The following is a 26,410-nucleotide window of genomic DNA, read 5'->3' on the forward strand; positions in this document are numbered from 1 at the left end:
TTGAAAATACATATAGGTATACTATATATATATATAAAAAAAGAACAGAACAAAGAATCATCTTCCTTCTATCTCACAAAGTTATATTATAAACATTCTTCTTCTTCTTCAGATGCTATTATTCAGTGGAAACCAAATTTACCCACGAACTGCTTTGAGAGACTGCCACAGAACCCAGATTAAAAAAGCTGCATACCTCCTTCCTGTTAAATTTTGTAGCACCTCATAACACCGTAACTTACCTATCATGTTCTTTATCCACCAGATGATACCTGGCTCTGAAGGCAACCAGGTGTGCATAGTATGCTGGTGCGGGGATTGAGACGGAACGAGTACAGCGTACATATGTATGACACAGCTGATAGGTAAGAATTTGCAGTTCATCTGAAGAGAAACGATTGTCATCCCAGAGGACATGGTAATGAGAAGGTCTGCTTGTTCCCTAAGGGCAGATCACAGAAGTCATTAAAAAGGCTTTTCAAAAGGTCTCAGTTTCCACATCTAGTAGGAAAAACAAATGAAAACACTATATTTTAAGTATGTTACCTCTACTAAACCGCATGCTATCAATCAAACTTGATTCTCTTACCCAACATCCTCCTGCTGGATGGACAGAGGTTCTCAAGCACATTTGTGATGATTATGCCCCACAGTCCAAGTTCTGGGGGTCAGGTTCAAAATATAAATTAAGGACACTTAGGGGACTATACTATCCCTCCTGACATGTTTCATTTAGGTGTTATTCACTTTAATGGAATATAAATCTGATGTATTTGCATATGCATTCCCACCTGATAATGGTAATATGCAAGTGGGAACTCTGTTCTGTCACACACTGAAAACATGCATTTTTTGACAGGTGTAGAGAATGTGTGAAAGTTTGGCATGTGGCTGTTTGCATCTCCAACATTCACTGTGTGTTGCCACTCTACCCTTAAACTAACGTTCAGTAGTACCTGTTTAATATCTTGTATTGGAAAAATCACAAGGATAAAGAACTTAAAGGATCTTTCACATTAAGCCAGATATCCTTCCAGATTTCTCTTGTGATAGTAAGGCTAAATTCTTTTTCCCATTTTTCTTTGAGACTGACATAGAGAGGGTAATGCAAAGCATTAAGCCACCTATAAATAATTCCTACAAAGTGACTTTTGTTTCCATATTTCTAGTATGTTGTTCTAGAGGTGAGAGTTGAAAAAGACCAATTGTCGCCTATCCTTGCATGAAACCTTGAGCATAGCTGCTGAAAGAAGGAACTGTGAGACAATGGTAGCTGATATTTGTTGCACACATAATCAAAGGAAGCCAGTCTATCATTCTGTATTATATCATTAATTTTTGTTAATCCTTTTTCTACCCAAATTGTCTTAAGCCTGGAATTGGCCTTGATCCTGACGCACAGGTTCTCTCATTGTGGCACGAGAAGACAATTAATAAAATTGGATGCTGTAATCATTTTAACGCGTTGCAGGATGCTCCATGCATATGCAAAGACTGGATTTTTCTTAAGGGTGTGGGTAGCCTCTTAAGGTATATCAAAGAAAAAAGGGAACCAAATGGCATAGCTAAGCTTTTTTCAATTTCAAACCAGGCCGGTGTGTATACAGAACTACTGGATGGGAACCACCTTACAATAGGACGCATTTGGAATGCTAGATAATATAGATACAAATCTGGCAACCCCTTACCTCCAGTTGCCCAGGATTTTTTAAGACTCTTGTATGACAAGCGAGGCTGTTTTTATCCCACGTAAATTGCATGATAAGCCTATTTATTCAAGCAAGGAGAAAAGGAGAGACCTTGAAAGGCAACAGGCTAATGATACAAGTCATTCTTGGGCAGATATTAATTTTGGCTATGTAAATCGCCCACTACATCGACTTAACTCCACCTCTGCGAGAGGTGTTGCACCCCGCGCAACAGGGTTCCAGCTGTCAGTGCCCCACAAGCCTCACACAGTTAAGTTGGTGGAGGTGCTCCTGGTGAGGATGTGCACTACCGACAGAGTATAGTGTGGACATGAAACACCACTTTAATTATTGTGGTGGCTGGATGTTGACTTGAGTAAACTTAATTTTGTAATGTAGACATGCCCCTAAGTTTGTGAGCATTTGTGTGTAAGTAAGAGGATCTACAGAATTGTGGCTCTGATAAAAAAAAAAAAATCACTCCATCTGCTACATCTTGTAAGTGAATTCAAAGCAAGAGAAATTTTTCCCCCTTAAAATATTTATTTGTTCAGGTGTAAAAGTGAGACACTTTTCAGACAAATAAGAGAACAAGGTACCTGCCCCCCAAAATTAACAATCTAAACAGATGATAAAACAGATGGAGCACAATAAGTGCATGACCTTTGAAATATAATATATGCCTTATTAGCCCCATTGAATTTAGGGGTGGGTGTGGTTTGTTTTGGGGGATTTTTTGTGCTAATTTATTAACATTCTTCAGAGGAATGAAACGGTATTGTAGATAGCATAGACAAGAGGGAGAGGACATGATTAATACAATAAAAGCATACCTGAATACCAGCATGACTACAAAGGTAAAAGTCAAACTCTGATGGATGGGTAATTTTTGTGTCCACTGTAGTACCTGCTGGAATGTTTCCACTTTTTCCAACCTATGTGAACAAAATAAATCATAAAATACCATAAGGTATATGACAGTTTACTTAATATTTTCCTTCCATTGGACAGTAAAAAGTATATTCAAGGCAACAAACATCAAAACTATGATATAAACAAGAATCCCAAAATACAAGTCTTTTTTTAAAAACAAAACAAAATCCAAAACACCAGGGACTAGAAAAAGTGACAATTTATTCAACCAGAAATCCTGATGTGGGGCTGCCACAATTCAGATGTACCAGTAAAAAACATGAATTACTCATTCTTTTCTTCTAGCCGTCAAACTTCAATACTAATTGGTAAAATTTAGAGAAAATTTCCTGCCATTGGCTGATCACCTCCTGTTATCATTTAACATTCCAAGAGGGATTATTCCACTGTTGCCTCTCTTGATGGCACCTGAAGAAGAGAGGAAGATTGGGAGGCAGGCCCCTTCCCTAAACTCAAGGTGTAATATTCAGATTCATATGCAAACAACCCTTAATTTTTTGTCAATTTCCCAACTGGGAACATGCCATCTGTAAAGAAGTACACATATATATTAATGTTGGGAGTCATTAATCTGAACCCACTACAGACTTCAAAGCAATATAGTTCCAATAATGCATCAAAAGAGGCTGATATTAAGCCATAGAGAGGACTGATTCAGTGGCCTGAGCATGGGATTAGGAGCCAGGAACTCCTCATTTCTAATACTGACTCCCTCTGTGACCTGGGGGAAATTTTGTTCTAATTTCTTCATCTCTAAAAAGGACCACACAAGTTCTTACATACACATGTACTTCTATACGTATCTAACAGGGGTGCAGACAGGGTTAGTTAAGATTTATAAAATATTTTCAAGATATGAGATATTATTAACATGAAAGCTGTGATGGTTTGAGTTCGTGTAAATGAAATTCCATGTCGCCATGTATAGACTTAAAAGAGGTGTCATTTCTCTGATGACAGTGGACTAGGAAGGGAAGTTTAGTGGACACAGAACTTTACCTGCTAAGATGGCTTCTTTATTACATGCAGACAACTACTTTGCTCTAGAAGCTCTATTTCGGCCTCCAAGCCATTTAAAGAAAAACACTAAGAGGTGATGAAAATAGCCATATTTAGGTTTTAAGCTAACACAAAGCTTGAAGGTAAGCTGCAAAGATATTTTGAGCGTAGGGACTTTGGCTACGCCTATATTACCACTTATGTCGGTATAACTTATGTCGCTCATGGGTGTGGGGAAAAAACATAACACCCCCCTGAGCAATATAAATTACACCAACATAGGCCAGTGTGGACAGCGGTCTGTCGGCAGCAGAGCTTCTCCTGTTGATGTAGCTACTGCCGCTCGTTAGAAATGGATTAATTATGTCGATGGGCGAGGAATTGCCCGTCGGCAAAGAGGGGCTACACTAGAGATTTTACAGCGGTGCAGCTGCGTCAGTACAGCTGCACCGCTATAAGTGCTCTGGTGTAGACATAAACTTTAAAAAGATGTGTAGACACATGATTAATGGACACTTACCGCTGCAGTTTAATTTTTTTCAAAGACCTCACACCATTTTTTTTTTTTTTAATAAAAACTGAAATGAAGGTTTTCCTCTGAAGCCTGAGTGAGAGCCACTACCATCTCTCTAACATCACTGCTATTTGCATGCCAAAACATGCACATTAATAACAGGTTGCTCAGGAGAGGGAAAAGAACCATAGCCAATGCCAGCACAACTAGAAACTAGGGCTGTTGATTAATTGCGGTTAACTCACGTGATTAACTTAAAATTAATCGTGATTAATCGCACTGTTAAACAATAGAATACCAATTGAAATGTATTAAATATTTGTGGATGTTTTTCTACATTTTCAAATATATTAATTTCTATCACAACACAGAATACAAAGTGTACAGTGCTCACTTTATATTATTATTTTTGATTACAAATATTTGCACTGTAGAATGATAAAAGAAATACTATTTTTTAATTCACCTCATACAAGTACTGTAGTGCAATCTTTTTATTGTCGAAGTGTTTTTTTTTGTTACATAACTGCATTCAAAAACTAAACAATGTAAAACTTTAGAGCCTACTTCTCCACTCAGTCCTACTTCTTGTTCAGCCAATTGCTCAGACAAACAAGTTTGCTTACATTTATGGGAGATACTGCTGACTGCTTCTTATTTACGTCACCTGAAAGTGAGAACAGGCATTCACATGGCACTTTTGTAGCCAGCGTTGCAAGGTATTTACGTGCCAGATATGCTAAACATTCGTATGCCCCTTCATGCTTCAGCCACCATTCCAGAGGACACACTTCCATGCTGATGATGCTCGTTAAAAAAAATGTGTTAATTAAATTTGTGACTGAACTCTTTGGGAGAGAACTGTATGTCTCCTGTTCTGTTTTACCCACATTCTGCCATGTATTTCATGTTTTAGCAGTCTCGGATGACAACCCAGCACATGTTCGTGTTAAGAACACTTTCACAGCAGATTTGACAAAATGCAAAGAAGATACCAATGTGAGATTTCTAAGGATAGAAAAAGCACTCGACCCAAGGTTTAAGAATCTGAAGTGCCTTCCAAAATCTGAGAAGGACGAGGTGCAGAGAATGCTTTTAGATGTCTTAAAAGAGCAACACTCCGATGCGGAAACTACAGAACCCGAACCACCAAAAAAGAAAATCATCCTTCTGCTGGTGGCATCTGACTCAGATGATGAAAATGAACATGCATCGGTCCACTCTGCTTTGGATCGTTATCGAGCAGAACCTGTCATCACCATGGACACATGTTTTCTGGAATGGTGGTTAAAGCATGAAGGGACATATGAATCTTTAGCGCATCTGGCATGTAAATATCTTGCGATGCACGCTACAACAGTGCCATGCGAACGCCTGTTCTCACTTTTAGGTGACATTGTAAGCAAAAAGCGGGCAGCATTATCTCCTGCAAATTGTAACTAAACTTGTTTGAGCGATTGGCTGAAGTAGGACTGAGTTACTTGTAGGTTTTAAAGTTTTACATTCTTTTATTTTTGAATTCAGTTATTTTTTTTACATAATTCTACATTTGTAAGTTCAACTTTCATGATAAAGAGATTGCAGTACAGTACTTGTATTAGGTTGTAATGAAAAATAAATATAAAATGAGAACTGTACACTTTGTATTCTGCGTTTTAACTGAACTCAATATATTTGAAAATGTAGAAAACAACCAAAAATATTTAAATAAATGTTTTTCTATTATTAACAGTGCGATTAATCGCGATTATTTTTTTAATTGCTTGACAGCCCTACTAGAAACAGACAGTAAAAGACCAACACAAGCAAAGAAACAAAATATACAACTCAGTATGTTCCCAGCAACTGCAGTATGATGGATAGGGCACGGAATTGGAATGTGGGAGACCTGAGTTCTATTCCCTGATCTGCCACTGACATGCTGTGAGATTGTGGACAACTTACTTCACCTGTGACTGTTTCTCCTCCCATCCTTTGTCCGTCTTCATTATTTTGACTGTAAGGTCTATGAGGAGGGACTGTCTCTTTCTAGGTGTTTATACAGTAAGGCCTGAGTTTAATCTGAATTTAGCAGCATTAAATTGAATTAACCCTGCACCCGTCCACACAACGAAGCCATTTATTTCGAAATAAAGGGCTCTTAAAATCGATTTCTGTACTACTCCCCGACGAGCGGAGTAGCGCCGAAATCGATATTGCCATCATATTCAGCAAATCATAACCTTTCCATAGACACCTTACTTGACATACTTTGTACAAGATTTGTTGTAATTATATAACCGTGGTAGCAACAGTGATCTACATGGTCATATTTTAAACAGATAACATCACAGAAGGGTCTCCCCATCTCTACTCAGAGAATTTTGACCTGGATCACATCATGTATTCACATGTTATGGTCAGGTGGGTGTTCCACCATGAGCTAACCTGACTGCACATTCCACGAGGTCACAACCTTTAGCAGCTGCATTCCTAGCGCAGATCCCTATTCAGGACATTTGCAGAGCAGCAACTTGGTCATCAGTGCACATGTTTGCTTCCCATTACGCCATAATGCACCAAACCAGGGATGATGCCAAATTTGGTCAAGTTGTTTTGTAGTTGGTGTCTCCATGAACTCCAATCCCACCACCTATGCAACTATGTTTCCTTGATTTGGCTTTGTAGCTTAAAGAAAAACAGTTCTCATTACATATATAGATATAGCGAGCCATTACCAATAGTGCTATGCTACTGCCAAGTCCAGAAAGGATAGCTTGGAGCACAAAGTAGCTATTTCGTCTTCCCTCCATGCTGGTAAAACAGCCTCAAGAAAGAGTTGAAAAAGAAAAATGTAACTAAGGGGACTGGCCTATTCACTGTAAAAATTCATGTTTGAAGAATAAAACCACCATTGGATCTCAATGGAGGAAAATGGAATAAGGTAATGAGAAGTTCTTGAACACTTAAAACCTATGTTCCATGTTGGTGGCTCAGAACAGATTGTCTTTAAAAGGCTGCTGTTAGTACATAAGAGCCCTTTTCAATGCTCCTTATGCAGAAACAATTCCCACCAATATCAAATGGGAGTTTTTCCTCAGCAAGGAGTGCTGAATTGAGCCCAAAATAGTAAATTAGGACCAGATCTTAAAAACCCTTTCTGATAGGAACAATTCTGATTAATACTGGTAATCTCACTGAAATGAATTAGGACTATTTGTGTAATGGTTGCTCACTTGAGTAGGATTATGACCTTAATACAGACCTCCCCCTTTACAATGATCCAAAGTTTTACAAGCGGTAAGGTACATACGTAATCTAGGAATTTTGAGGAGCCGAACAACTAGGAATAATGAAATTAAACAAAACTGGGTTGAGTATTAGGGAACCTTGACAATGATCTACTGGATTGTATGACAGTCTCCTAAGGAAAGATCTATTGAATGGGACATTTGAAACTGAGCTGGAAAAAGCACCAGAAAAAATGAACTGAAGGGAACAATTCTGCACTGATTGGGAAAGGAACTGACAGCTAACACACCTCTTTTCCATCTTTAATTCCATAATATTGAAATGTATTTATATATACAGTTACAATAATGATTTTTCAGTATGCCACAAAAAGATGTCTATGAAATGTATTTGACAGTCCTTTCGACTGTGTTCCAATCTAAGAAAAAACTCCTTGCAGTCTAATTTTTTTGTGTCAGGAATACACTGGCAAAAATGACTCGGCTGCTCTCCTCACCCCTAATATGTATCCCAAAGCAGACCAACTGTTAGACAAAAGCAAATTTCTTCAAACACAAGTATAATTTACTCATTAATCCATAGATATTTTCAAAATTACCAATACTCAAATAGAAGGCAGTTTTAATACAGTTTTGTGTGGTATTCAGGCAATATGCTAACCCTTGAATGACAAATATTTAGAACATACCCGTTCATTTTTGTCTGTACAGAAGAGCCTGGTGTGATGCCTTTTCTGCACAACAATAAATGTAATTCCAGGCTGGTAGTCCTTTTCTAGTTTAATGCATGCTTCTCTGATAGCCAGCAATTCATGGTGGAGAACCTAAGTCAGAAAGAAACACAACCGACAGAAAAATGTGACAAATAAGGTGCATACAAAGTTAATAACATCCAGCAGATTATAAAAATAATTATACTGCTACTTATTAGCTATTTAGGGCTTGTGGAGAAAGACATGGAAGTTCACAGAAAGCTGAATATTAGAAAGCGGACTTGGCATAACCACAAAGACTGGGGAAAGAATGGGGTAAAGTCTGAGAACAAGAAGCATGGAGCTTACCAAATTTTATGAATTTTTAATGCAATAAAGTGTGAAATTATTTTAAGAATACTCAGTAAATATTTTTAAAAAAATTAAAGCAGAAAAACTGTGTATATCTGAAAAAATATACTAAAATGCTTCATTAAAACATGAGGCTTCTGAGAAAGAAAAATAAATACAAAAAGGTGTTTGCCAATTTTGTGGGGGGCAAGTGGAAAGAGGTAATATATCAAGGTAGGATTTAGAAAAATGGGAGAAAATCAGAAAACTTACTTACATTTTTTTTAAAAAATCACTGTTATTAGACTACGCAATCAAACTTCAATGTTAAACCCTTGATTTGGTCTCAGACATCAAACACATTCACAATTTTAAAAACTGAATGACATTTAAAATTTTTCTTTTGTTGTGAAAGAATGTAAAATCGTTCTGTAAAAGGAGAAGTAGTAAGATCCTGAAAGCTGTGATGATACTTTCCCTACACTGCTTGGCCAATGCCTGAGACCTTTACAGAGAGGAAACCAGGGTTACTTCTTTTCATAATTTCAATTTAGCACACTGTATAATCAAAAGTCATGCAACATCTCAAAGTGTGAAGAATCTAACCTGTTGAAATTGCCCCTCAGAAACACCATCTCTGTAGAAAATAATGCGAGTTGGTTTAAATCTGGTTGATTTGTAGAACTGAATAAGCAGCTCCCTGACCATGGCAGCCAAGTCTTGGATGATTTCTTGACGATGCTGCTGGACACGCACAGTGGCACAGTATCGATTAGGGTGAGCATCCATGCTACCTACAACCTGTTTAAAAAACAAACACACAAACATACGACCCATGCTTAATACCAAGCCACTACAAGGGATCTTCTTTAAGGTTATTTTTAAAAAGAACACAGTTAAAAACAAAGACTAACGATTCATTACCTCACTAAAAATGCTACAATCTATACAGAGCATAAAGACAAGAGAAAATGCAATCAAAATGATTGCGTGCACGGGAAAAGTGTTCAGTATTGAGCTTTGGGCCACCTATGATTATATATAATGCTAAAACTGAAGATTTAATATTTTATTTGTGAAACAAATCTATGAACTTGTGTTTTGAAAAACTGAAGGAATTTTTAAAGCACAATCTTAACATGGACTTTAACTAGAAAAATATGTTTTCACAACTGGTTCACAACATAGGGATGCCCTGGATCCCCACCTGCTCCTAGAGTCCCTGGTGGTCTTTGTGGCGAGGAATGCTACCACCCCATCTGCACTTAGCTGGCCAAAAACAATCATTCCTCTTGGATACAGACTTCACTGTTATCCACATCTTTGTCACTTATAAACTGGATTAATCCAGTGTATTAACTATCTTTGAAAACCACTTGCAAGGTTCAGATAGCACTTAATGCAGCAGCTTGTCTGAACGCATTGGAATGATCATCGAGAGCTCACTACACCAACATTCTATAGACTTTATTCAGCACGGGACTACCAGTGCATTTCTGGGGGATTACTGCATAGTTTGTGTTCATTATAAGACAATTCACCACAGCCTCCTAATGAACCACAAAAAGTACAACAATGTCTCCAAAATACATTGTGTAGAGTGTCTTAATATTATTATAATATGTGTATTTATAATGTATGTATTATATTATGTACATATGGGGGGTTACTACCCATGTTTTATGACATTACATTCAGACCCTGGAAAAGCTCCATTTTTGTGCAATGTTTGAGTTATTGTATAAAATAGCTTTACCTCACAAATATCTGAGTAATTATTACTAAAATCAACTCTCCAAAAGAAATTTCATTAGACTATGTAGTAAAATACTATTTAATACCATAGTGTAGGATAACAGTATCCTTCACAATCTCTGTAAAAACAAACTGAAACTCAACTAAATTTAAACAGCAAAAGAAACCCCCCCCTGAAAGATTACCACTGTTTACTTACTGCAGCAATGGAAGGCTTTTTTCCATCTCCAGCTGGTGGATGAGTTACATCTGCACCCAGGAATATGACAGGCTGCTGAAATACCGGAGGCCTAATGAAAAGAAAGTGAAAGTGATATCTAGCATTTATAAATACTTTCCCAATATTAACTAATTAATCCTCAGTACACCTGTGACATAGACAAGTACTATCTCCTTTCACACCTAATTGTTAAGTATTTGTATTGCAGCAGCACCAAAGATCCTGATCAGAGTCCCATTGCGCTAGGTGAGGAACACACACATACCGAGGAAGGCACAAAGAGCTTGCAATCTACTTTAATGGGGAAACTAACACAGTTGTAAATTGTATTTCTTACAATGTATAGCATCTGAAAAAACATGCTCAATTCCACAATGCATACTTTAAGTATACCAATTTTTAATTTTTTTTTTAAATCTGAATTTTCTGTCTGTTTTATAAAAAGAAGACAAAGTCCCAGAGCTTTAGATATTTCTCAGGGATGCTTCAAAGTAAATTATATTGAAGTACCTCTCCATCAATTGTGTTGTGAGTTTTTGGCTAAATCTGGTCAGTTTGGAAGCTGACATTCTAAGAAGCGACCCAGGAAGTTCACTGAGACACCAGGCTAGAAATTGTAAATTTCAACTCCCCCCTCCCAACAAGACACTATTTTAAAGGGAGTTTTTATTTTTCATTGGGGGGGGGGGGGAAGCAGAGGGGTGAGTTACTGCGTAGCTAATTTTCAAAATTAAGTTTCTCAGTATTTCAAAAGCGAAGAACACTCCATGTCCATCTTTCAGAAGAAATGCTTGGACAATGTCATTTTAAAACTAATAATTCAGAATAATTTTTTCTTTTCCTGGCAGAAATATCAGTAAATGACAATCAATTAAAACAATTATATGATCAACATAAAAAAAAAATCCACCTGTTTAGAATGTCAATATCCAACACCAGACATATTTTGGTGTGAATGGTTTTTTTGTCTGTCTGCTTAGTTCTATTTTCATGAGAAAACAGTTTATTGGAATGAAAAGTAGGAACTTCATCTCTCTAGATGTCAGTGTTTCAAGTTGGTGGGTTTGCATGGGAGGAAAGAGCATGTCACTTAGTGAAGTTAAAATGTTGCCAGTGGTAAAGCCAAACTTTTGAGGAGAAAACGGTTACTAATCCACTGTTGTACTTTGCACATGTCCATTGCACTTCAGGTGTGCATGTGCTCACTACACTAGTGTCAGAGATTTTTCCATCAGCTGTACCCTTTGGGGTGTTACATGCAGGGCCGGCTCCAGGCACCAGCTTACCAAGCAGGTGCTTGGGGCGGCACGTCCAGCTGTTCGGTGGCAATTCGGCGGACGGTCCCTCACTCCTGCTTGGAGCAAAGGACCTCCCGCCGAATTGATGCTGCAGATCGCGATCCCAATCGCGGCTTTTTTGTTTTGTTTTTGTTTGGCTGCTTGGGGCGGCCAAAACCCTGGAGCCGGCCCTGGTCACATGCACTCTCTGCCACCTTGTGCTGCTGCGTGATGGCATAAAAGGGTGTAACTGCCCCAGTAACCTGAAGTTCCTTCTGATCAGAGAGACTTTGATATAGAGGGGAAGGAGGGTGGGTTTTGGACTGGATATGTGCCACACATCTCAAAGAACTACTGTTACAGAACAGGTTAATAACTGTTTTTTCTTCGAATGAGTGCATATGTTCTTTCCACTTCTGGTGATTCACAGGCAGTTCAATCCAGGGGTGGGACTGGAGGCAGGTAAATATGGTTCGAGGACCATATGTCCAAATCTGGCATCATCTCTAGACTTCAGGAGATGGCATAGTGAAAAGCAGAAGTATGTACTCAAGACCAGCTGCAGCGCTACAAATGTTCAGTATAGGCACCCAACCCAGAAAGGCTGCAGAGGCTGCATGTGGTCCTGTTGAATGTGCTGATCGGTGGAGTTTACATTGGCCACTGTAGCACAAATATATACAGGAGGAAATCCATAACGAGATTCCTTGGGATAAGACTAGTGGACCTTTCATCCTGTCTGCAACTGCCACGAACAGTTGGAAGGAAGACCTAAATGGTTTAGTCCCACCCATTCTAGCGTCCAGTATGTGGAACCTCTCCTCATCTTTACGAGTATGAGGCTTAGGGCAGGTCTACACTACAGCTGGGATCGATGCTCTGAGATCGATCCGCTGGCAGTCGATTTAGCAGGCCTAGTGAATACCCGCCAAATCGACAGCAGATCTCTCTCCAGTTAACCCTTGTACTCTACCTCAGACGAGAAGAGCAAGGTAAGTCAAAAGGGAGAGTTTCTCCTGTCGACCACCCGCGGTGTGCACATTGCGGTAACTCAACCTAAGGTACATCAACTCCAGATACTTTATTCATGTAGCTGGAGTTGTGTAGCGTAGGTAGACTTACCGCGGTAGTGTAGACATAGCCTCAGGGAAGAACGTTGGTAAGTAAATCACTTGATAGATGTGGAAGAAAGAAACCACTTTGGTGGAAACTTTGGCTGAGGGGGTAATTATACCTTCTCCTTGTAGAAGACTGTATATGATAGGTCAGATACCATAGCTCTCAATTCTCCTACTCTCCTTGAAGAGGTAATTGCCACCAAAAAGCTACCTTCACTGAACATGAACCAACATGTAGCCATTGTTTCAAAGGGTGGACCCATTAACTTTACTAAGGTTTAAGTCCCAAGAGGGAATAGGATTCTCTACTTTGGGATATAACCAGTACAAACCCTTCAAAAACATGACACACATAGGATTGGAGAAAAGTAGGCAATTACCAATTGAAAGGTGGAAAGCAGACATAGGGGCTAAGTGCATGCTGATGGAACTAATGGCTGCTTCAGGTATAACAAATAGCCCAGCACATGTTGTACTGGAGATTAGACTGAAGAAAAAGCTTTTGCGGAGACCAGGAGAATCCCTTTTATTTCAATAGATAAGTGTACCCAGTAAACAGTTTTCTGCTAGTCATTTAATCATAGGACTGGAAGGGACGTTGAGAGCCCATCTACTCCAGTCCCCTGCACTCATGGCAGAACTAAGTATTATCTAGACATCCCTGACAGGTATTTGTCTAACCTCCTCTTAAAAATCTCCAATGATGGAGATTCCACCACATCCCTAGGCAATTTATTCCAGTGCTTATCTACCCTGACAGTAAGGAAGTTTTTCCTAATGTCCAACTTAAACCACCCTTGCTGCAATTTAACCCCATTGCTTCTTGTCCTATCCTCAGAGGTTAAGGAAAATATTTTTTCTCCTTGCTCCTTGTAACCACCTTTTATGTACGTGAAGGAGGATAGGTCCATCAATGGCTATTAGCCAAGATGGACATGGATGGTGTCCCAAGCCTCTTTTTGCCAGAAGCTGGGAATGGGAGACAGGGGATAGGTCACTTGATGATTACCTGTTCTGTTCATTCCCTCTGGGGTACCTGGCATTAGCCATTGGGCTAGAAGATCTTTGGTCTGACCCAGTATGGCCATTCTTATGAAAACTGTAATCATGCCCCCCTCAGTCTTCTCTTCTCCAGACTAAACAAACACAATTTTTTTCAATCTTCCCTCGTACATCATGTTTTCTGGACCTTTAATCGTTTTTCTTGCTCTTCTCTGGACTTTCTCCAATTTGTTCACATCTTTCCTGAAATGTGGCGCCCAGAACTGCACACAATTCTCTAGTTGAGGCCTAATCAGCATGGAGTAATGTGGAAGAATTACTTCTCGTGTCTTGCTAGCAACACTCCTGCTAATACATCCCAGAACGATGTTTGCTTTTTTTGCGACAGTGTTACACTGTTGACTCATATTTAGCTTGTGATCCATTATGACCACCAGATCCCTTTCTCCAGTACTCCTTCCTAGACAGTCACAGTCATTTCCCATTTATATGTGTGCAACCAACTGTTCCTTCCTAAGCGGAGTACATTGCATTTGTCCTTATTAAATTTCATCCTATTTTCTTCAGATCATTTTTCCAGTTTGTCAAGATCATTTTGAATTTTAATCCTATCCTCCAAAGAACTTGAAACCCCTCCCAGCTTGGTATTGTCTGCACACTTTATAAATGTACTCTCTATGCCATTATCTAAATCATTGACGAAGATACTGAACAGAACCAGATCTGATCCCTGCGGGACCCCACTCGATATGCCCTTCCAGCTTGATTGTGAACCACTGAGAACTACTCTCTGGGAATAGTTTTCTAACCAGTTATGCACCCACCTTATGGTAACTCCATCTAGCCTTACTAAAGTTAAGATATACCACATATAAAACTCCCCCCTATCCACAAGACTTGTTACCCTGTCAAAGAAAGCTGTTAGGTTGGTTTGACAATATTTGTTCTAGACAAATCCATGCTGACCATTACTTATGATCTTATTATCTTCTAGCTGTTTGCAAATTGATGGCTTAATTATTTGCTTCATTATCTTTTCGGGTACAGAAGTTAAGCTGGCTGGTCTGTAGGATGTATTCCATCAGGCCCTGGTCACTTGAAGACATCTAACTTGTCTAAGTAATTTTTAACTTGTTCTTTTCCTATTTTAGTCTCTGATCCTACCTCATTTTCACTGGCATTCACTATGTTAGATGTCCAATTGCTACTAACCTTTTGGATGAAAACTGAAACAAAAAAGTCATTAGCGCTACTGCCATTTCCACATTTTCTGCAAATCCCGATGTAGGTGGACGACTGAGATTACAGCCCATTCCCAACTCCGGGGCTGGAGTAGCAGCCAAGAAGAAATTTCAATGTGGATTCCTCTCCCACAAATACCTCAACCATCAGTGAGTAACTGGCCTACTCTGTTCTAGCTCTTCCCTTCCCTTCTAGATTGGTCCTGGTGTCAAGTCGTAAAAAGAAGGATAACAGTGGTACTGCAGTGGACAGAACAGCTTCGTCTTTGGGAGAGGAGAGTAAACACTCAACAACTAGTGTCTTTAGGCTATGACGCTTGTCATTGGTCTGCTGTGAAAAAATATGTTGGTCCCTCAAAAGGAAGATCTTGAATGATGTGTTGGACCTCTTGAGGAAACCCTGATGACTGGAACCATGAACATCTATGTATTGTAATGGACAATGCCGTGACTCTGGCAGCATCCACTGCAGCCTGAACCAAGGCCCTGGCTACCAACCTTCCCTCATCCAATTCTGTGAGAAACTCTTGTCTCACCTCCTTTGGCAACTTGTCTGTAAATTGTAAAACACTGTCCCAGAGGGGGAAAAGAATGGTTGCTAACTTTCCATAACTGTTGTTCTTCAAGATGTGTTGCGCATGACCATTCCACTGTAGGTGTGTCCGTGCCCCAAGCAGAGTCACCAGAAACTTTTCCCTCAGCGGTACCTGTCGGGGTGGCTCGACTGCTCATAATGCTGGTATAAAGCATCCAGCTGACCCCACGCCCCCTCAGTTCCATCTTTCCGGCCAATGCCGACACAGAGGTAGGAGAGTGGGTCGTGGAATGGACATGTGCAACACATCTCAAAGAACAACAGTTAAGGAAGGTCAGTAACCGTTTTCCCTTTGAGTGATTGCACATGTGCATTCCACTGTAGGTGACTCCCAAGGAGTTGCATAGGTGGTGGGAGTGGAGTTCATGGAGACACCAACTACAAAACAACTTGACCAAATTTGGCATCATCCCTGGTTTGGTGCATTATGGTGTAATGGGAAGCAAACATGTGCACTGATGACCAAGTTGCTGCTCTGCAAATGTCCTGAATAGGGATCTGCGCCAGGAATGCAGCTGCTAAAGGTTGTGACCTCATGGAATGTGCAGTCAGGTTAGCTCATGGTGGAACACCCACCTGACCATAACATGTGAATACATGATGTGATCCAGGTCAAAATTCTCTGAGTAGAGATGGGGAGACCCTTCTGTGATGTTATCTGTTTAAAATATGACCATGTAGATCATTGTTGCTACCACGGTTATATAATTACAACAAATCTTGTACAAAGTATGTCAAGTAAGGGGTCTATGGAAAGGTTATGATTTGCTGAATATGATCATGCTATCTGTATGCATGTATCATTTTTGTATCTGAAGTAATGAATATTAACTGTGTATCTGTATTTCAAATGTTTGCTTCTGTGGTAACATCCACATGGCACTTAGCCAGCACACTGTGAAGGAACTATTCAAGTTAAATGGCCCATCAAAGAACACTTAACTCACAATGGAAGACTCCTATCTACACTTAATGGACTTCCCTCTGAACCTTCTAACTGGAGTATGGGTAATGGCTTCTGCTATGACTAAGTGAAATCATGCATGTAATCACATGTAGAGTCAGTAGGGGAGCAGAAAATAGAATCCAGATCCTTTGCCTTCCAACCCTTCTGGCTTTATAATCATGGTCAATAGGGGAATATTAATTTTCAAGATGACTTCTATTTGTCATTAAATACATAAGTAAACAGATCTGTTAAGGTTTATTTCAAGTGAAAACTCTGAAATGGTATTGCAAGCTCAAATTTTTAAATAAAGCAGCAATATTTCTTTTTTATAAACCGACAGATTCCAATGGAAATTTTTTTAAAAGTATTTCTTTGCAGTATCCAAATATTGCAGCAGAGTGCTATTACATTAACATCTGAAAGTGAAATTGACTAGAAACGGATTATAAAACCAGAGGGAAGCATCATAAATAACAAAAAGTAAATTCATTTTTAATAGTTTTAAGGTGATATTAGCAACAGGTTAAAAAAAAGTCTAAACTATTTTAACCTGATTCATGTCTCCCTTAGCGTATGGAAATAAAACAAAAAAAACCTTCAAAATCAACTTACCTTCCTTGTGGCAGTAAAATGTTATTTACTCCTCCTAATTTGACGTTGATCTTTAAACAAAGATTGGACAGAGTTTGTGGTGTTGTTCTTTGCACATTTTTCATCTGAACACACTGTGTAGCCATCCCCAGCACAGTGTCACCAACACGCTTTACTTCCGCTGCCAAGACACAAGGGAAAATAAAAACTATTCAGATATTCTTAAATAATAAAGAAAAATGGCATTCATTTAGCTATAATCACTTTCTAATAGAATGTTATTGGTTCATTTGTTTAAACTTTTATTTTCTCCTCACTGTTACTGGGTTTATACTACCATCCTTCTACTGAAAAGATACGAGTTTTATTGGAATCTAAATATACAATGATAATTGCAGATTTATCATTTCGACTGCCTTTTAAAAAAAATACTGTTACATACATTTTAAAACAGTTTATGGAGGCACTGGTTGCAACTCCTTGGCTAAGCCTGTGTTCTGAAGTGGACTTAAGGGTATAAATTCCTATTTTGTTCCACATGTAGGTAACTCAATTTTCCAGTGAAATTTCAGAGCATTCATTTATTAGACCTTTGAATTTTTTATGCAGTCTTTTTGTTTGACTCTGTGTAATAATTTACTATGAAGAGTTTGAAATTAGGCTCTGGCTGAAATCCAGTTTCTGATATTTTATTATCAACATATCTTTAAAACAAAGTTGTGCATTTACACAGAAACTGGTACAGGTGAATCTTGAGCAAATCAAGCACAAAAGATCATTTAAGACAGGGGTCTCAACGTCTTGCCCCGCGGACCATCTGTGGCCCAAGAACCTCCACGCTGTGGCACGTGGAAACTTTTAAGAAAGTTCTTTCATCCAGCCCTCATGGCTGCCAGCCGAAGGGAGGTGGGAGCGGAGAGGGCAGGCGAGATTCACATGCCCCTCCCCCCAACGTTGCTCCATCCTGCTGCTCCGGGGACCCTCCCAGAGGTTGCACTCAGCACCGTGTCATTCACCTCGGGCAGCTTCGCTCCCTGCAAGCAGTTCCCTATCCCCGCTGTTGCTGGCGGAGCCACGGAGAAGAGACCCATGCAGCCATGTTGCCGGCTGTCCGTGGCAGGCACCGCCCCCCGCAGCTCCCACTGGCTGGGAGAGAGGGACAGACATACCATCATTAGTTGCTGGGAGGAGTCAGCCATGGGGGCAGCATCATTAGTTGCCAGGCAGAGACGGCCATGGAGGCAGCGTCACTAGTCACCGGGCAGAGTCAGCTGAGGTGGCATGAGGCCAAGGGAGGGAGGGAAAAGGGTAGTGGGACTGGGAGGTGGTGTGAACACCATCTTCAGTGACATTATTGGCCCACTGAGAGGATTTGAGGACTGGCACTGGCCCTAAGGTAAACTGAGTTTGAGACCCCTGGTTTAAGAGAAATTTTTAGGATCATTTTTAGGTTTTTGCCAGAGGTTGGTGGCTGGAGTAGATGGAGTTTTTTGGGGGTGCTGCATACAATTTTTGAGTTGACTTTTGTCAGTTTTCTTTGTTGCCTGGGTTTTTTGCCATTATTTTGCATAACTGAAATGTATCATTCAGTGGAGACTGATAGATAAAATCTTCCCTAGAGAAGCTCACAAAGAATTGTCCTCTATCAAAATGGCTAATGTCTGCCATTGAGAACAATGGGAATGAGGCCAAGAAACTGCCATCAATCAAGACGCTTACTATTTCCTTACAGCCTGTGTGGGAGGAAGCTTAGTCTGCCTTTAGCATAGATGGCCACCAGTGCCATTGATCACAATGGCAGTGAAGCCAAGCTGCCCTCAGGGAAGATGGGATTCGGGCTATGCTATCAGGGGACAGAAAGGGGGACTATACTGGGCAGATGAATACAGGAGAGGAAAATCAGGGTTGTGCATGCAGGGAAATGTTGGGTGGTGGGATGCAGGTATGAGACAGAGGGGAGGGGGAATAAGAGACTATGCGGCAGGATGTAGGGAGAACATGGGTGCAGAAGAAGATTGGATGGGACAGGAAGTGAGAAATGAGAGGATGGGGAGAGAGGATCAGGAGTGAGGCTAGTGATTGGGGAAAGGGATGGATATTGATAGAACAGCACTTCCTATACTGCAGGGGCTAGGAGAGGATAAGTGGAGTCCTCTTCAATCAGCCAACAAAGAGGCTCACATTTTTTCATTCCAAGTTTAAATTCTTATCCCAAAACAATGACACACACATTTGGAATAGGCAGCTTCCTCTGGAAGGCTCAAGCCAAAAAAAAAGAAAAAGAAAAAGAAAAATGTGATGGTTTTGCCCATTCCTCCTTATTAGCAGGGCCGGCTACAGGCACCAAGGCCAGCTCCAGGGTTTTGGCCGCCCCAAGCAGCCCAAAAAAAAAAAAAAAAAAAAAAAAAAAAAGCCGCGATCGTGATCTGCGGCGGCAATTCGGTGGGAGGTCCTTCGCTCCGAGCGGGAGTGAGGGACCGTCTGCCGAATTACCGCCAAATAGCTGGACGTGCCGCCACCCTCCGGAGTGGCCGCCTCAAGCATTCTGCCCAATCCTCGGGTGGCACGGCCGCTTTTTTTTTGTTCCACTTCGGCCGCCCTGTAGGGGGCGGTGGCGCGGAGAACCAGAGCGCCCTGCAGGGCAGTCCTCTTCTTTCCTTCCCCGCCGACTGGAGCAGAGCCCTCGCGGCAGGCGGCGGCGCAGCGGGAGGGGCCGCATGGCAGCGCCCCCGCTGTAGCCCTGGCCGCCCCCTTTTCTCTCTCTCCCGCCCGTTCCCCCCGCCCCCAGCACCCGCGCTCCGGCCTCGCCACAGGTTTTTTTTGTTTTTTTTTTGCTTGGGGCAGCCAAAAAGCCAGAGCCGGCCCTGCTTATTAGCCCATATTTCTTTTTGCATCACTCTCCTATTCTCTATGTTAATCCACCCTGGGTTAATTTCTCATCAGTCTTCGAACAAAGGGAAGATAAGGAGCTTAGTTTTTGCCACGTTACACTTAAGTGACTAAGATGTTGGACTGGATGCAGGGAAACAAATGGCTTGGTAGATTTGTGAGTCATCAGAATAGACAAAGTAGGGTACGTCTAATACTTACCTCAGGGTCCGGCGGTAAGCAATCGATCTTCTGGGATCGATCCCAGAAGTGCTCGCCGTCGACGCCGGTACTCCTGCTCCGCGAGAGGAGTACGCGGAGTCGACGGGGGAGCCTGCCTGCCATGTGTGGACCTGCGGTAAATTCGAACTAAGATAATTCGAAGTGGGGGGTTAGTGTGGACCAGCCCGTACTTGAAGCCATGTAATAGTGGATGAGACTGCCCTAAAAGAAGGAGTGAAGTGAGGAAAAGAGGAAAAGAGATGGCTAGGGTAGAGTTTTGCTAAAAAGAAGAAGAGGTAGATCCACTGAAAGTGATGGAAACATCACATGGGTAGGCGGATTAGGTAAATCTGAGAATGCACCTGCTTATTTGAAGTATATTATACTTGTATACCTGTGTTTGTAGCCTGCACTGGTTACCATTTTGCTTCTGAGTGCAATTCAAAGTGCTAAGTTTTGACCTACAAAGTTCTACTGGTTTGTGTCTTGTTGATCTTAAGAACTCCCTCTTTCCCCATGCACGATCTCAACAGTCATATCACCTGGGACGACATCATCATCAAGTCTCTAGATTTTAATGCGCTGGAGTGAAGGGCTTGGAAAAAAGGGTAGCGTCAGCTCTGGAATCCACTTGTCAATATGACAAAGCCTGAATTTATCAGAAAGCTCATGCTTTCATTCAGCTTTTTGCCAGAGGTTGGTGGCTGGAGTAGGTGGAGTTTTTTTGATGGAGGTGCATGCAATTTTTGAGTTGATTTTTGTCAATTTTCTTTGTTACTTGTGACTTTCCGCTGATTGCGGGTGGACCCAGAGATTACAATGTTTGTATCTTTAACTAAATTTAAAAAGTAGAGAAAACTTGACCTTCAGAGGTGGCCATGAGCTCAAGTTTCTAGCTTATATTGTATGCCTCACTGGTAGCCTGGGAGAAAAAGGATAGGAGGAGAAGAGGGAAATAAAAATAAATAAAAAGAGATGGTTGAGAATTAAGAAGTGGAGAAGGGGTCAGCACCTTTGAAGGAAGGAAAGAAAATGTAAGGCCCCTGCTATTTCTTTGTGGAATTTTATCTAATTGCTTTGAAAGAAATTTTTGGTGATGTAATTCTTCATACAACATACATAGTGGTGACTCAAACACCCTCCACCTCCCATGTACGTGATCACTATGCACTTACCATAAACTGGAGTCTTCCCTGGCAGAATGACTACCACAAGCTGTAGCCCAGCATAGGTGTTCTTTAGATGTCTGAACATAGGTTCCACACTATCTGCACCCTGGGCATATTTACAGAAACATGGCTGCCCCTGGATTGGCATTCCTGCATCTCTTGAGATCTTCCTCAGTTGTTCTGTGAAGGACCTAAAGAATGCAGATACATTAGATTACTATGAAGAAAGAAAGAAACATTCTGTTCTCAGTTATACTGGTATAATGCTGTTGACTTTGATGAGGTTGCATTGGCATAAGAACAGAATCTGACCCAGTATGTGTACATTTTTTCAAATGAACCAAATATCATTTAGCTGTTAATGGAGGGACAAAGGGGAGAAGGAACAGGGAGAGAAACTCTTTCAATGCTCCCCAATGTTGGAAGCTTCAATATGCACTAGCACTCTAATTCACTACAACAACACAGCAGGTATCGGGGTACATGTATATAAATCACACCATAATGGCAGAAATTATTTCTTTTTAATTTCTTTGTGACAACAGTGTCTGGAGGGCATTTCCTATTGGACTGAGCTAAATTAAGTAATTCTACACAGGTAAACAAAGTCAATTTCAGTGTTGGTTTACTTATAGAACCCCAATTTTTAATTTTCTGACCTAAATCCAAGAGTCCTGGTGCAGTGGTCTAAGCACAGGTCTGAAAGCCTGGATCTAATCCTAGTTCTGAAACTGACTCCCTACTTTTGGCTTCTAGCAAGTTATAACCCCTCTGCTTCAATTTCCCCATCTGTAAAGTGGAATTAAGATACCCTTTGACTCCACAGTGGCTTTGTGTGGACTTCAGTTATCATATGTAGTAGAATAGATAAATGCCAACTTATTTTTATTAATACTATCATCCTCCAAAAAGTGAGTCTCCAGAACTAATGCTAAATTCCAACTTAATCTGGTTGACAAGTTTCCCTTTAAGATAAGGGAAACTCTTTGATGAAACTTGTCAACCAGATTTAGTTGGAACTAGTCAAATTCAAGACCCTGAAGACTCCAGCCTAACGCTTGTTACACCCAAAAAACTAGCTACACTTCTACCAGCCAGCCTCCCTCCTCAACAGAAACAGTAGCACTGAGGGAATGCTATCCCCTCTCCCCGCACTGCCAACATCTGAATTTCAGAGAAAACCAACAGAGGAAATCTGGGAGCGAAGAACCCCTTCCTTCTGCCCCTCCTCCCCCAGCCCTGTGCAGGGGGTTGGGGAGTCAATTTTTTTTTTATGATCACCTCTGATAATAGCTGCTCCCCAGCTCAGAGGAGGGCCCCAAACAAAAGGAGAAGTCTTCCTGACTCAAAAGTTAAAAACAGCAGCAGCTCTGCTGCTGCGCTGCTGGTAACCACCTTCTTACAGGACCTGCCAAAGAGCATTCCAGCAAGTTCCTCCAACAGAGCAGCACATGAGAGGGCTACACCTGCCCATCAGCTAAGAAAGTGTGTACAGTCCGTTTCAGAGTTCTGTCAAAAATACAAAGTAAGCAAAACCAAAGAGAATTTTTTTTTTAAATAATTTTTTGGGCTAGTAATCTTAGGTGTTATTTGTAACAGTTTTTCTTCCTTGTTGCTGTGCAAGACACATATATACAAAAAGGGAAACGGACTATATACAACGCACTCAAATGCACAAACTAACTAATGTTTTTCATTTGGTAACTTAAAATAGTAACATTAAAGGTTAATGTTCAAGTCTGTCATCTACTGTACAGCTTCCAGTGACGCAGAACGAATCAAGGCTGACCTCACAGAGAAGGATCTTCAGAGGGCTGCAGTTCACTGTATGTTTCATGGTTTGTATGGCTTCTTCACATTCAGATACGGACTGTCCTCCATTTTCCAAGTGTGTAGGAGATAACTGCCACACCCATATGAGCTTCTGGTACAGTTTACTGTGATCCATCTTACATGGGATAGTGAAACCAGGTGGTTGGTCTGTAGGATCCACTTTCAGGTTTTGATTCTTGACCCTTATGTTTACCCACAGCCTTCGCCGCTTGTCTTTTGATGACAGTCCTGAGGTTTTGATAGCTTCAGCAGCTTAAGGGGTTCCTGGACTTACGGCGGCGTCTTGGAATGCATTGGAGATCTTTGTAGATGGGCAAGTCTGGATTCATTATTGTGTGGTCACAGTCACCTATTATTGCAGCTTCTCTTTGGGGGGATAGTGGTAAGATAGGCATGCGGGCAGAGAGCCAGACTGTTGCTGTTGACTTCAGCACTCCTGTGACAATTCTCAGTGTTCAATTGCACACTGACAAGTTTCATATGTACACTACCATGCTGACATGCAATATTCAGCTGCTGAGAAGACAAGGGGAGAAGTGGCTGTCTACAAGGTGCGAGTATTTGTTCCCCAACTGGTTCCCAATAGTTTGTGGATTATATTGTTCCTAGTCTTTATTTTGGCAGCAGTCTCCGTCAGGTGTAGTAGCCTCACATACCACCGATCCAGAACCACTCTGACATATTTTGGGAAATCCTCGTGCCTGAGTTTGTTTTGCAAGATGTGACACTCAAGCTCTTCTTTGCAGTGAACTTTTCAGTAAACTAACTGGAAAAAAAATTTCCCCTAATCTTTCAACTACAGTAATTTTGGGTGTTGTAACAACAGTGGGTAGAAAGCTTTATGAATAATTTTGATTTTTAAGTTGACAATGTCCCTTTAAATAGGTCCAATGCAGATGTAGACTTTTCAGGTTAAAACAGCTTATAGAGATATAATACAGAAACACATGTACATTCGACGTTTCAATGATGAAAAGTGTTCAGCAGTAGACATTTTTCTTTGCTTCAAGTGCCTTCTTTCTCATCTCCATTTCTTGGAAACCCCTATCGATGGCAGGCACCTTGCCATATCCAGTGCGGTGCACATTGCTTTTGACATTGAGGATTTTATGATACTAGCACATAGAAAAACAAATGAGACACGTACTGGCTTGTACACCTCTCAAAACACTGAATTCAATGTTTGTGACAGGGAAAACACAATCAATAGTTTACAGCTTCTAAAGCAGAGACATAACAAAGGGAAAAGATTTTTTTTTTTAAATACAGCATTTAGAATATTACTGAAAAAAAAGCACAATGTACAATAGTGCCACACAATCCACTTCTTTCAAAATCAGTAAGTAACCAAATATCTTTCTAGGAAAGAAAACCATACTTACTTAAGATGAACTTCAGTGCACTGTCGCTGGGGAGCGAAGCAGGCAATTGCCCAGACCTTAATCTCAATTCCAGTGTGAAACTGTTTATTCCTCATATCCCAAACCCCTTGAACTGGTGTAGCAATTGCTTTATTCTAGAAAGAGAAGGAAGTGGTAAATGGGTAATACTTCCAAAAAAATCCCCAAGCCGCTGCTTCACTAAGTACTAGTCTATTCTATAGTCTCAAGTCTGTGTCAGTAGATTAAATACATAAATATTAATTCAGTTGTTACGCAGATCACTATCCTTCCTATCATTACAACAACATATGTTCAAGTACATGAATCTGATAATTTGTGAAATTTAGGAAGAGACAATACAGTTTATTCAATTTTTGAATGCTTGTAGTGGGGCGGCTGCCCCACTCCCTGAGATTATGGGCTGCGGCAGGACAGTGGGCCTGCGCAGATGCACAGCCAATGGGGGAAGGGCTTACTGGGAGCCAATCAGGGCCCGGGTTGGAGACAGCCAATCAGGGCCAGGCTCAGTCCTATAAGAAGGCTGCTCAGGGAGAGGAGAGTCAGTCTGTCCCAGGCCTTTGAGAGGGGAAGGTCAGTCTCCAAAACAGGGAAACTAGCACTGTGGACAGCGCAGTGCTGGCCAGGCTCGGGGAACAAAGAGGAGCTCTAGCCTGAGGCCTGCCAGGCTGCAGGCCCTGAAGGGAAGGGCCTAGCGGGTGCAAGGGGCCGTAGGGGAAGCGGCCCAGGGAAGCGGGCAGATGGAGGGGAGAGAAGGAGGACAGCGAGGCTACCGCCAGAGGGTCCCTGGGCCAGGACCCAGAGTAGAGGGTGGGCCTGGGTCTCCCCCTTCCCCCTTGCAGTACACCCATTGGTCGTAGGGAGCGGCCATTACAGACCATGCCAGATCCCTGACAGGAGGGATTAGACTTTGGGGTGTGTGGTTGACTACGGTGGCTGGACATAGAGACTGCTGACTGACCCCCCCCCGGAAGGGGGTGTGGAAGGACTAAAGGGTACTGCCAGAGGGCAGTGGTCCTGAAGAGGACGCCGCGAGTTGGTGAGCGACGTGGCCTCAGAAGCCAACCGAGGGCAAGAAAACGGGCGGGATACCACCGAGAGGGGACGCTCCACTGGACTGAGCTAATTTCCGGAGTAACCAGTAGGAGGCGCCACGGGGGTGAGTCCCAACCTTGTTACAATGCTTTTAAAAAAAATACAAATCCCTATATTTGTTACAATAAAAATCAGCAGAATGTATATGGGTAGTAAATGGGAAGAGTCATGAATGGCATTAATTAATAAATACATACATAAAAGCTTGCGGTTCTATAGCTACTTTCCAGAAGTTCAATACAGTTTGCAGGAATTAATTTAGCCTCACAACAGTCCAGTAAGATAGGTAAGCATCATTACCCATATTTTATAGATCAGTAAATTAAGGCACATAAAGGTCCAGGGATTCACACATGGTCACAGAGAAAATATGTGGAAGATCCGAGAACAGGATCCTGGTTTCTGAACTCTGTCATATAGAAAAAAGTCTTTTTGTCCCTATCTAGTAGACGCTACTGTGAGGAATTCGCTACAAGATCACTAGTTATATAGGCAACAGAAGATGAAGACAGAACTCAATCTCAGGATGGGAATTATCTTAATTGGTATGGATATCTAGAAGTGTGAAGCTTTCCCTCCTACCTTTGACTGAAAATGCATTCTTCATGATGTTTTGTTTTAATTTAAAATTGTACTGCAAGGTTTCATGAAAATCCATGATAAATTGG

General features: G+C 41.1%; 1 protein-coding gene across 8 annotated transcripts in view; it reads right to left on the bottom strand.

The window, feature by feature from the left end:
- Nucleotides 1-26,410, bottom strand: part of AGO2 (argonaute RISC catalytic component 2) — a 123,854-nt gene that overhangs the window by 15,014 nt on the left and 82,430 nt on the right. For all 8 annotated transcript variants that reach the window (XM_065586279.1, XM_005291044.5, XM_008165141.4 and 5 more), the window contains 8 exons: nt 24,630-24,763; nt 21,421-21,605; nt 17,177-17,336; nt 10,362-10,452; nt 9,014-9,208; nt 8,054-8,188; nt 2,522-2,623; nt 243-442 (listed from right to left, as the gene is read on the bottom strand). In XM_065586279.1, coding sequence (XP_065442351.1) covers nt 243-442; nt 2,522-2,623; nt 8,054-8,188; nt 9,014-9,208; nt 10,362-10,452; nt 17,177-17,336; nt 21,421-21,605; nt 24,630-24,763 — 1,202 coding nt within the window. The remainder of the gene's footprint in view (nt 1-242; nt 443-2,521; nt 2,624-8,053; nt 8,189-9,013; nt 9,209-10,361; nt 10,453-17,176; nt 17,337-21,420; nt 21,606-24,629; nt 24,764-26,410) is intronic.

Source organism: Chrysemys picta, chromosome 2, assembly GCF_011386835.1.
Source record: "Chrysemys picta bellii isolate R12L10 chromosome 2, ASM1138683v2, whole genome shotgun sequence".
Taxonomy (NCBI): Eukaryota; Metazoa; Chordata; order Testudines; family Emydidae; genus Chrysemys; species Chrysemys picta.